The sequence below is a fragment of the Lemur catta genome, chromosome 1 (assembly GCF_020740605.2).
Source record: "Lemur catta isolate mLemCat1 chromosome 1, mLemCat1.pri, whole genome shotgun sequence".
NCBI lineage: Eukaryota > Metazoa > Chordata > Mammalia > Primates > Lemuridae > Lemur > Lemur catta.
The window spans coordinates 56,281,073-56,294,125 of record NC_059128.1 but is presented as its reverse complement, the minus strand read 5'-3'; the positions used below and the strand labels follow the sequence as shown (position 1 = coordinate 56,294,125).

The 13,053-nt window shown below is 35.9% G+C and overlaps 1 protein-coding gene across 2 annotated transcripts in view; it reads left to right on the top strand.

Moving 5' to 3' along the window:
* The first annotated feature begins 71 nt into the window (after nt 1-71).
* SRP54 (signal recognition particle 54) overlaps nt 72-13,053 on the top strand; it is a 39,994-nt gene continuing 27,012 nt past the window's right edge. Inside the window, exons 1-4 of one of the 2 annotated variants that reach the window (XM_045568706.1) lie at nt 72-347; nt 8,785-8,895; nt 11,290-11,381; nt 12,649-12,733. In XM_045568706.1, coding sequence (XP_045424662.1) covers nt 8,818-8,895; nt 11,290-11,381; nt 12,649-12,733 — 255 coding nt within the window. In that variant the 5' untranslated portion in view covers nt 72-347; nt 8,785-8,817. Of the gene's footprint in view, nt 348-4,414; nt 4,512-8,784; nt 8,896-11,289; nt 11,382-12,648; nt 12,734-13,053 lie in introns of those variants that run through there. The other variant, XM_045568715.1, reaches the window with a different exon arrangement.

Sequence of the window (13,053 nt, the reverse complement as noted above, 5' to 3'; positions counted from 1 at the left end):
GCAAGCAAATTCCTCCCCAAACCCTTACACGAGAAGCACTGACGGAACGCAGCAGTGTGCCCCGGAAGCGGAAGTGCATCCCCTTCATGAAAGGCTGGACTACACTGAGTGGTGACGTTTCCTCATTGGGTGGAAGGTTCGGTGGCAGTCGTCGGTCTTCCAGCTGGTGGGAGTTGGCGTGGCGGTGCTGGACGCTGGGACCCTAGTTTATATAGTTCGGGAAGCCGGGTTGTGGGGTCGTACCTGTCAGCTGCTCCCAGCTTTCTTGGATTTCCTCCCACGGCGTGAGGCCTCGTCAAGGAATCCCCGGCCCTTTTAGGGCCACGGTGTTAGCGGTGCCTTTTGCGGTAAGTGTCTTCTTTTTCCCGCCCCAGATTATGGAGAGGCAGCCCCAGCTCTACTTAGGGGGCGAGAGACTCTAGAGAGAGCCGGCTTCCCTGGCCACTTCACTTCCCTGGCCATCGTCACCGGGACTCAGGTGCTTTGGCCCTCTTTTATCTCGTGTCTTCCATCAGAAGTTTTGTTAAAAGATGCGATGTGACCCTTTTAAGTTGTCTTCACGTTTACCGGAGCCAAATAAGATGTAGGCAGTTGCAGGCCTGACACTTTGTTTTGCTTTCCTGAACAAGAACTTCCCGAAAACCTTTTGGCGTATACCAGATTTTTTCCTCTATGTGTTCATAGTGCTTAACACATGTCCTGCGTGTAGTATTCAATAAATGAATAAGGAACATCAGTTCAATGTCAGTGATGATTTAAAATATACTGATGACTCTGTACCATTTGACACTACTGACAACCCGTTTTTTGAAACTGTCCGCTATTGGCTTTCTTGATAACTATCCTCACCTGATTCTTTACTATGCTTAATTCAACAAAATATTTAATCGTTCTTGGCTGTAGGAGGTACAGAAATGAAGGACATTAATCTTGCCATTGAGAAACTAACAATACAGTGAGAGAAATACACATAAATATACATTATACCAGGATGAGTAATGAGAAACATTAGTTAGGGATAAAGAGCCATAGAGAGCTATGGGAACACAGATAAGCGTTAATGTGCTCCTTAGGAGATTTGTGACCCTGAGGAAATTGCTGCTCCAATCTAGCCTCAGTTTCCTCATCTACCTGATAGGCTTATTATGAAGATGAAAGGAGATTGGGTAACATGTTTGGTACAGAGCCCAGAACGTAGCAATGGTGGTGCCAAAGGGGAGGGAAACATTTCCCTCAAAGCCCTTTCCCTCAATTTTTTGATATGGTCAATTAATATTTTGTAGCTTAATATAGAGTACTATGCAAAATCATCTCAAGTCCTCCTTCCAAACCGCTTGCTCCTCTGACCCCCATCTTGCTGTTTGATATAATTGAACATAACCTTCTGTGCAAAATTAATGCAGAGGAGTCTGATGGTATGATGCATAATTTATATTCTGGAGTTAAGAAGGGAGCCTTGTCTGTGTTAAACTGTGGTGTAATTGATTGATTTGGAGTTAGAATTTTTCTTATGCTGGGACAATTTTTGGAGCACATAGTAGGTGTTTAATGAATGAATAACTAAATGAATATAAGTGGCAACTCTATCTTAATCTCTAGTCTGTTGATTAATAGTGCTCTAATTTTCCCAAGAAGCACTTTGGAAAATAATTTTACCCTTGACTTAAAAAATAATACTTTTAGTCATTACCAAAAACTTGGAAATTACAAAAAGGTATAAATAAGAAAATAAAAGTTTAACTAGTTATTTATCATCCAGTGATTACAAATGTTATTTTTAATATATTATTAATGGATGTATTAAAATATAATTATTATAGTTTACCTAAAGTATACAAATTAAAGGTTTTTAGTGTATTTACAGAGTTGTACAACTATCACCATCATCAATTTTAGAACATTTTGATTACCCTATGAAGAAACCCCATGCCCATTAATAATCACTCCCCATTTTACTCCATCTCCTGAGCCCTAAGCAACTATTAATCCACTTTTATGTCTTTATAGATTTGCCTAGTCTGAAAATTTCATATAAATAGAATCATAATATGTGGTCTTTTGTGACCACAGTTAGCATAATGCTTTCAAGATTCATCCCTGTTGTAGCATATGTTCAGTACTTCATTTCTTTTTCTTGCCTAGTGCTATCCCATTGTATGGATATACCACATTTTACTTATTCATTTGTCAGTGAGGGGTATTTGGGTTGTTTCTACTCTGGCTATTATGAATAATGCTGCTGTGACCATTCATGTATACTTTTTTTTTTTTTTTTTTTTGAGACAAAGTCTCGCTCTGTTGCCCTGACTACAGTGCAGTGGCGTCATCATAGCTCACTGCAACCTCAAACTACTGGCTCAAGCAATCGTCCTATCGCAGCCTCCTGAGTAGCTGGGACTACAGGCGTGTACCACCATGCCCGGCAAATTTTTTCTATTTTTAGTAGAGATGGGATCTCCCTCTTTATCAGACTAGTCTTGAACTCCTGAGCTCAAGTGATCCTCCCACTTCAGCCTCCCAGAGTGCTAGGATTACAGTTGTTAGCCATGCCCAGTCATGTACAAGTTTTTGTTTGGATGTATGCCTTCCTTTCTATTGGCTATACACCTAGAAGTGGAATTGCTGGGTCATATAGTAACTCTGTGTTTAACTTTTTGTGGATTTGCCAAACTTGTTTTCCAAAGGGCTGCACCGTTTACATTCCCACCAGTGGCGTATGAGGGTTCTGATTTCTCTACATCCTCGCCAACATTTATTATTGTCTTTTTGATTATAGGTATCCTAGTGGGTATAAGGTGATATCTCATTATGGTTTTGATTTATAATTCTCTGATTTCTAATGTTATTTTTTTGATATTTGTTTTTAGACTGTGTTTAACAAAATATGGATTAGATAATATATGCAGTTTTGTAATCTTTTGCATTTAGCCTGTTTTAGCATTAGCAAGCATATTTCACAAAAGAATTTTCCTAATTTCTGCTCCCCTCTTTACTCTCCCCCAAAACCATAATTTTTGTGGAAACTTGCGTAAATTAATATACCTTGAAAATAAAATCTATATGGAATATAGATCAAATTATTATTTCTTGCTACCAGGGGATGGGAGTGGGTAGGATTAGGGGAATCATATTTTCAACCTAAAATATTTCTATAATGTTTCAATTTTTACCATGAACATGTATCCTCTTGTGATCAAGAAACATAAAGGTGAATTATTTCTTTGGGAGACTAAGTAGATTAAGGATGAAAAACAAGTCCTAAATGTGAAAGTCATAATTAACATCATAAATTTAGTCATTTAAGTATAATAATTTTATCAGATACAATATCTATAGGCCATTCTGTTAACTAAATTTACTTTTATGTGGCCCTAGACTTTGAACACATACATGATGCAGAATTTTTAAAATATATATATTTAGTATTATAGTCAGGGAAGCAAATATTGATTATGAGCTTTTGACTAGTATCTAAAAAGGTATACAGTTGTCCCTCAGTATTCTCTGAGGATACTGATTCTAGAAGACCTGTCATAAATACCAAAATCTGTGGATACTCAAGTCCCTGTGTTTCTTGCATATAACCTATGTACATCCTCCTGTATACTTTAAAGCATCTCTTGATTATTTACAGTGCTTAATACAATATGTGAATAGTTGTTATACTATATTGTTATACTCTATATACTATGTAAATAGTTGTTATACTGTATTGTTTAGCAAATAATGACAAGAAAAAGTCTGCACATGTTCAATACAGATGCAATTTTTTTTTCCAGAATATTTTGATCTGTGATTGGTTCAATCCACAGTTGTGGAACCCACAGATACAGAGGGCCAATTGTACTATGTAGAAGTGATTTTTCTAAGGATATTTGCTAAAAATAATATATTTGTGTATTTAGTTCTTAGGTCTAATTGATTAAAAAAGTTAGTCATTGACAAGGACTTAGAAGAACTTTTTGTAGGGATTTTGTTGTAATAGGATTTGAAATCTCTAATCATTAGAGTTTGTTTGTATAATCTCAGATCAGGGAAAGTTCTGGCAGGAATACTTATAATTGTTTATGTAGAGAAGGGTGGCTCTTTGGATGCTGCAGCTGCTACTGAATAAAAACCAGGTAATTGGCACTAAATGTTAAAGATTCCAGGGCTGTTTCCAGGATGATGGGATGGGCATTTAGTAGGGTTGTTCAGAAAATTTCCAGCTTACTTACATTCTAGATAATATAGGGAGAGCTAGTTCGTATCATTCAAGAAAGAAAGGAAGTTAATAGTTAATATGCTAGGAAATTGCCGGCAGTTTTTTACATATTGTCTCATTGAATCCTCACAATAGCCCTTCAGGGTAATGGTATTATCTCCATTTTGCAGGTGAGGAAAGTGAGGCTCAGAGAGATTAAGTAACTTACCCAAAGTAACACAGCCACTATGTAACAGAGCTGGGATTTGAATCCAAGTCTGTCAGACTTCAAAGCCCATGCTCTTTCCAGTACTTCACACTGCAGCAGGTAAGTATGATACTTGGCCCTGTGCTTGCCTTACTTAGGGCACCCTCAGCTTGAACCTGTTTCCATTACTCATTATTCAACTCCTGGTCACACTCCAGTTAGAAGAACCTATGACTTGGGCCAAGATCAGTCTTTGTATGTACTGTACTGTACTGCAGTGGTACTTATCAGTTCTTTCTGGTCATTGCAATTACTTTTCCACAGAGAGCAATGTGCATCTTTGCTTTCAAAATATGATTTCTTCTATTATAGTATAGCAGCAAAATTTGTCCCTGGAGCCAGGCACGTTGACTTATGCCTGTAATCCTAGCATTTTGGGAGGCTGAGATGGGAGAATCACTTGAGACCAGGAGTTGGAGATCATCCTGGGCAACACAGTGAGACCCCATCTCTACAAAAAGTTAAAAAATTAGCTGGCCATGATAGTGCATACCTGTAATTCCAGCTACTTGGAAGGCTGAGGTCAGAGGATTGCTTGAGCCCAGGAGTTGGAAGTTACAATTTGCTATGATCATGCCACTGCACTCCAGTTTTGGCTATAGAGTTGGACCCTGTCTCAAAAAAAAGAAAAAAAATTTGTCCCAGCTGACGTATTCAACCCTATCATTTAAAGCATCGTTTATACTCTAGGACTTAAGGCTGGGTAGCCAAAGGACTGTGGGAAGTCATTTTGCTCTTTTGGTAGAGAGTGGCTGTTCTGTTCCTTAACCTGCTTATATAATAAAATTGTTGTGAGGGTGGAATGAGATAATAGATGTTAAACTATTGGAAGTACTATGGCATAATCCCTTACCTTTCTGGAAACCCCATATGAATAGAGATGTTTTGTGTGTGAAATTCTAGCATATACAGATTTATTTCTGTAAATCTTTTTAGTTAGCCAAGAGAATTTTGAATGAATGTGCTTGAATTGTAGATTAATTTGAGATTTAGGGGTTAGCTATTAACACAAAAAAAGTGTTTTGCATTTTAGTGTACATATTATAACAAGGTGAGGTTAATTTTTAAGTCTTGGAAATGTATGGTAGGGAAATTCTGGAAAGCTATAATAAGTATTGGCAAATGAATATATTAAATGTACAATATCAGTTACCCATGTCATTGATTATCTTTTGGTTCATCATATTATCTTCATTGGCTTATTTTAGTGGCCTTTAATGGATATTTATAAGACTTTTCATGACTTTGGTTACCTGGTCTTGCATTTTCCCTATGGTCTTAAATATAACATTTCATTCACTCATAAAGTTCAATTTTATTAAAGGTTTACTGTGTAAGACTGAGGATAGATGAAGCAATGAGCACACAGGAGAGAGCAAAAGAGACAAAAATCCCTGCCTTCATGCAGCTTACTTTTCAATAGGGAGATTATAGATTACAGATAAGTATGTCATGTGTCAACTGATAATAGAACAATTGAAAAAATAAAAGGGAGAGGGTTTGCATTTTTAAATGAGGCCTCTTTGAGAAATGGCATCTGGACAATGATCTGAAGGAGTTTAGGGAGAGAGCTATGTTGTCAACTGGGGGAAATGCATGCTGGCTAATACTAAGGTACTGAGCTGGAGATGAGTAGCAGCAACAGCAAGGTCAGTAGCACAGGTGTGTGTGTGTGTGTGTGTGTGTGTGTGAGCGCGCGTGCGCGCGCCTGTGTGTGTGTGTGTGTGTGTGTGTGTGTGTGCGCCTGTGCTTGTGCATACACGTTTATGTATTTGGTGGTGCCTTGCGGTCCATTCTGAGGACTTTACCTCTGTGTGCAATAGGATGTCATTGAAATTTTAAGCAGAATTCTAGCAGTTTTCAGAAACACATCCTTGGAAATTTCAGAGGAAACACTATTAATTAAAAAGATATTATTAGGTGTTCTTGTTCTTCTACTAAAGTCCAGGTTTTTATTTAAGGCAAAAATATTTTAAAATACACTGCCAATAAGTACATATATAAGGAAAAGTGTATTGGAAAACCTCACAGAAGTTTATTTTTTAATTTAATTTATTTAAAAGAACCAGTTAACCTGGGAAGTTAGATTTATTTATAGCTCTTTAAAATGAATTATGATCTGTTTATGACATGATCACTAGAAAAGTTAATTGTGGTGTCACAAATAGGGTATCACTCGTGGTATCACAGTGGTAAAGGAGATGAACTGAAACATCTGAATCTCATGTCTTACATAAATAATATTAACTTAAGTATTAATAATTATTTAGTATAATGGGTATGGGATAAGAAATAGTAAGTCCAGGATCTTTTCCAAAGTCATTGCTCTTTCAGGTTAAGTAACCATGTAATTGTAAAAAAACCTTATGGTAAGCACAGTTTTTTTATTTTATCAAGTGTTTGTAGTAATTTTTTTTAAGTTCTGAATTGCAAATTTTACTTGAATGGAAGCGTAGTGTTTAATGTATAGCTCAACCTGTTATGTCTCTTTGCCAGTGGTAAGTCCTAGAATGCATTTTTCCTTCCTTACTCTTTTGACTCCCTCACCTCTCTACTCTTTCTCTGTTGGATGAGTCAGTTATTTTGTATCCTTTTCCCCTTATTTTTAATCTCCTGTGTACTCTATTGATGGGATCTAGTCTGGATAATTTTGGTTGACTGAATTGGTAGATTAGCTTAGAAGGGTTACCAAAAAAGTTGTTTTGAACAATTAACTTTTCTGCCAGTATTACTTATATTGGGCAATTGGTATTTCTTTAAACCTAGTTTTCCGAGCCCTTTGAAACTTATATTTTCTTCTAACTATGTAGCCCTCTGTCCTGATCAGAATGTCTCATTTACTGTCCCTCAGATAGTGTTCAGTAATCTGTAAGTACAGTGCACATGGAAGGCGTGAGTATGTCCCAGGCTTTTCCATGTTGCCATTTCTTATGCCATTTCATCTTCCTCAAATTCCCTTTTGTCCTTTTCTCCAAATTCTACCCATATTTCAGGACCAAATTCATATTCAATCATTCCAATATAGTTTATTCTGTCTACCTTTTCTCCTTTGTATTTTGTAGATTAATCATTGGCAGTTAACCATAACCTGCCATTGCTAACTTTGAAGTATCTCTTTACCATTATTAGTGGGTTCTCCAGAGAAACAGAACCAATAGGGTATGTGTATAAGTGTGTGTGTGTGTGTGTGTGTGTGTGAGAGAGAGAGAGAGAGAGAGAGAGAGAGAGAGATATTTATTACAAGGAATTGGCTCAGGCAGTTATGGAGGCTCACAAGTCCCAAATCTGCAGGATGACTTGGCAAGCTGGAGATGCATTGGTGTAGATCCTGCTGGGATCCAAAGGCCTGAGAACTAGGAGACTCAATGGTATAGTTCCCATGTGAAGGCTAGCAGACTTGAGACCCAGAAAGAACCAATGTTTCAGTTTGAAGACAGGAAAAAGCTGATGTCCCAGTTCCTAGACAGCCAGGCAGGAAGAATTCTTTCTTAGTATTTATTTTGCCGTTCATTCGTGTGCCTTGTCTTACCAGCTAATAGATAAGCATCTTGAGGTCAGGGACTACAAATTGTATTTGCTTGTTTACCATCCACAAGTCCTTATATCCTTACATGTTTATCTGTATGCTGTGTAGAGCTGGAAAGCGTTTTTAGGGTTATCTTTAGAGTTGAGGAATCAGGAACAGCTTTAAAATGGGAAAAGTAGTAATATACCTCTTTCCTTGGTGGTTAGAAAAATAAAATGAAGTAATGTATGTGGAATCACTTAGCACAGTGCCTGTTATATAGTTAATATAGTTAATGGCTCAACAGTTGCTTTTCTTTGTACTAGAAAAGTTAAGTGATTTATTAATTAAAACCTTTTCTTTTTTACTTATGAGCAAAAATCAAAATAGTTTGCAGAGTCCTTTAATGTGGTAAATTAGGCAATATTCCCGGAGATTTCACCTTTTTAAAAATCTTTCTTTTCATTTGAAAGGTACATGATACATCATTTGTTATTCACATTCGTAAGTAGTGTAACAAAAAGAGAACACATTTAATTTGAGATCATGTCATTATTTCCTTAAAGGATATTATTTGACATATTAATTTTTGCTGGTTCATATACAAGATTCCAATTAGGTGTTCAAACCTCATAGGCATCATAACCAAGTGGCAGTTTCATCTTTTGGATATGACTCTATTGAAGCACAGGTTGAGGCAATAGAAGCTGATATTACTGTATCTAAACACTAGAGTACGTTAATTTTACTCTTCTTTAGAAGTCTTTAGTCATGGGAAATGAAATTGATTGTTTTCAAACATTTTCATTTAATTTTTTTCCTTTCTAGAGTTCTTTATAAGTACATCTTAAAGCCTTCAAGATGGTTCTAGCAGACCTTGGAAGAAAAATAACATCAGCATTACGCTCATTGAGCAATGCCACCATTATCAATGAAGAGGTATGTAAAATATTATGTGAGGCTGGCTATGCCTCTAATCCCAGCATTTTGGGAGGCCAAGGCAGGAGGATTGCTTGAGGCCAAGAGTTCGAGACCAGCCTGAGCAATATGGCAAGACTCCGTTTCTACAAAAAATTAAAAAATTAGCCAGCATGTTGACGCTCTTCTGCAGCCCCAGTTGCTTGGGAGGCTGAAGCAGGGGGATCGCTTGAGCCCAGTAATTCAAGGCAGCATTGAGCTATGATCATGGCACTAGACCCCAGCCTGGGCAACAGAACAAGACCCTGTCTCAAAAAAAAATTTGTGCAATATGTGTGATTATGTATCATCACTAGCATTGGGGAGATGGATTATTAGTAATCCCTGTGTTTATTTTGGTGTAGATTTAATACTTGTAGGTAAAAACCTAAAGCCATATACAATAAGTAGTGTTTTTTATTGAGAATTCAACTATCATACTATTACTTCAACTTTCTATGAAGAATTCTCCAAAAAAACCCAAAAAACAAAAATGACCTGAGCTTACATGTAAAGATACATATATTTTAACTTTTGAAAATGGCTTAAATCTGGAAATGTACTTTTGTTTTTCTCTTGACATAGACCTAAAACTTGAGTATCTCGCTTCTTTCTTCTTGACTAGGCATGTGCCTATCTGACCTTTTCTCTGTGACTTTTACTTAGCATTCTTCTTGTAAGGCTAGCATTTTATCTTGGCTACTTTGATTCATTTTCATTGAAATCCTTGTTTAGTTTTGGGGATTTTTGTAAGCTGACTCTTTATATCATATCTGAAATACTCTTCTTCTTGGCTATATTGTTTTAAGTTTAAGCTATTTCTTTCTCCCATTTTTTCCCCACACATTTATCTTAATGGCTTGTTAATTGAAAAAGATTATAGTTCACAAGTATATTTTATGTTTTGTATTAATAATGGAAAAAGTACTGAATTTGGTATTAGAAGATGTTGTTTAGAGTCCCACTTTAGCTAATTAGTAGCTGTGTGATATAAATTTGGGCAAATCAACCACAGATTCATTAATGTATAAATGGGAAAATAGCATTTGCCTTACAAAATGGTTTTAGGATCAAATGAACTTTCTAACTTAGAGGTGGGAAAAAAATTATAATATAGAGTCTGATCTCAACACTTTAATAAGCTGATAGAATTAAATAATTTTGAGACCGTCTTAGAGATCACCTAGTCTAGCCTCTTATTTAATGGAAACAGAAAATCAATTTCATGTGTTTATTTATGGGAAGAACCAGGATTAGAATCTTTTTTTCTAATTCCTCACCCAGTGTTTTTTCTAATAATTCTTACTAAATAATAAATCATAACTTAAACCGTTGTGTACTCTTTTATTTCAGAATAAATAAAACAACTTTCCAAACAGTTTTCCCTGTTGTGTAGCCCTTATGTTCTTTGTGTTTATAGTCGAGAAAAAGGAAACTAGTGGAGAAGTGCTTTGGTGAGAAGTAGAGTAACCTCTGACGCTTGAATTTGTTGCTTCTCTGTTTTTGATACTGTAATGCTAGCGAATTAACAAGAAGGAATCCCTCTAATGAAAGATCAGTTCCAGTTTTATAAGACACTTTTAATGAGGGATAGAGAAAACCGATAAGCCTCTGTTGGGCATATGAAGTCAGCTGGAGGAGAGAATTCATTCAAGAAGTATTTGAGGTCCTACATTTTTGAAGACATTTTTGCTGGCACAAGAAATATAACAGTGAACAAAATAGACCAAAATTCCTTCCCTCATGGAGCTTACATTGTAGTTTGTAAGCATTTACAAACTTGAGTAGCTAAAGCCTCATCTTTTCGTAGGACTTTGTAATCTATTACTTTTAGCCATAGTGCCTTGCACTTCAACAAACATGTAATAATAGTTATTAGTAGAGGATAGCTTCCTTTCCAATTTTATTCCTCTGCTCTGAGTAGAAATGGTAAGACTGGGTAATTTTCTTCTGTCAGCATTTTCCTATATGGTTGTCCAGTTAAGAAAAGCAAATATTGTTACTATATACCATTGTGTACTAATATCAGCAATAGGAGCTCTTCAGTGACATAGAAAACATCAATGGCAACAACTATTGTATAGTAATTTTCTTTGGATTGAATATTGTGTTTATTATTACTTTAATATAGAAATAAAATTATAGTAATTAATACTTGTTTATATAAAATTAAGTGGGATGTCGTATTTTGACAAAATGACTGGACACTTACTAAGATTATCTCACCAAAGCTAACTGCAAAGCTGCCCCCCAAATAATGTAGTATTATTTTATCTTTACTAATCTGTGGTAGTATACGATAACTGATCAATCATTGTTTTTCTGTCATTGAAATGATACACTGGGTGCTTTAAATTTTTGTTGATTTATTTTCAGGTATTAAATGCTATGCTAAAAGAAGTATGTACAGCATTATTGGAAGCAGATGTTAATATTAAACTAGTGAAGCAACTAAGAGAAAATGTTAAGTAAGTTAAATTAATCAGGTAATAAACATGCAAAACTAAGCTTAATTTACTGGGTTGAGGAGCTAACCAGAAAATTTGCTATATCCTGAATCATTTCTACTCTACAGTACTGGAAAAGTATAGAACTCATATGTTGGAATACTGTGTGTTTAGTATATTGCCATAATGATGGTTCAAAGAATAAACTACATGTGGCTTTCATTTAATTATGGATTTTTTTTCTATTTTACTAGTCCTTTATTTGGATGGATTCAGTTACATACTGTGTAGTATTTTAATATAAAAGTCTTTTAACAATTCAGATTAGTGCCATTTTATTGTCTTCAGTCTTAAGATGATATTAATCAGCCTCCTCATTATTGGAGAATTGTATTCTCTTTTATTCTCCTTCTCTGTCCATATTTGAATGAAGAAGTAATGTGTGTGGTGTCAGTTATTATATTCATTGGAAGAGACAGTGACTGGGCAGGACACATAGAACAATACAGGTACTTCAGTTGAATCCCAGCCCTTATCATGGTCAAGACATCTCTCCTTTTTGTACTGTTAAACTGGGAATAAGTATAGGACTACTAGCATTTAAGCATTTACGACTAGAGAAAGTAGTCCTGTTTTCTATTAGTTGTAAAGATGTATAAAATGTATAAGCTGCAAGAAAAATAAATAAGGCTGGGCGCAGTGGCCCACGCTTGTAATCCTAGCACTCTGGAAGGCCAAGGCGGGAGGGTAGCTCAAGGTCAGGATTTCGAGACCAGCCTGAGCAAGAGTGAGACCCCTGTCTCTACTAAAAATAGAAAGACATTAGCTGGACAACTAAAAATATATAGAAAAAATTAGCTGGGCATGGTTGTACATGCCTGTAGTCCCAGCTACTTGGAGGCTGAGGCAGAAGGATTGCTTGAGCCCAGGAGTTTGAGGTTGCTGTGAGCTAGGCTGATGCCATGGCACTCTAGCCTGGGCAATGGAGCGAGACTCTGTCTCCAAAAAAAAGAAAAATAAAACTAGTACTTTGCAGTGATATTAGGACAAATTAATATTTATACTTTCAAAATAAAAGCCTTGAAAAACTATTCAGTCTTGCATCTGGTATTTAATGGTAAAATTCTTTATGGTATAGTCTCATGAATCTATAATAATTATGTGCTTGTTAGAATTGGAAGACTTATGAATGATAGCATATTCTTACATTCTTTGGAGCAGAAACTTCTTTTTTAGAATGTCTTAACTGAACTTTCTCCTCCTTACCCCAATCACTACCGTCATGAAGGTCTGCTATTGATCTTGAAGAGATGGCATCTGGTCTTAACAAAAGAAAAATGATTCAGCATGCTGTATTTAAAGAACTTGTGAAGGTAAAAGAATATCAGGATTGTACTGTGATTCTTTAGATTCGATGGATAAAAATATGCTAGTACTACAAACAAATATTATTTCAGAATCCTTTAAAATGTATTTTTATGGAATAATCACTATATTAAAACATTAATTAAAGGATTATTAAATTTTCTAAAGTGGCCTATTTTTATTATAGATTTACTGAGTATAGAATTCTGAGTACAGATATGAAGGCTAGTACTATTCCTACAAAAAGTGCCAGAGCCAAGATGCATAGAGGTAAACTTCACTACAGACAGATTAATTGATGCAGGGGTCTCGCTGAGGTTTTCTTCTT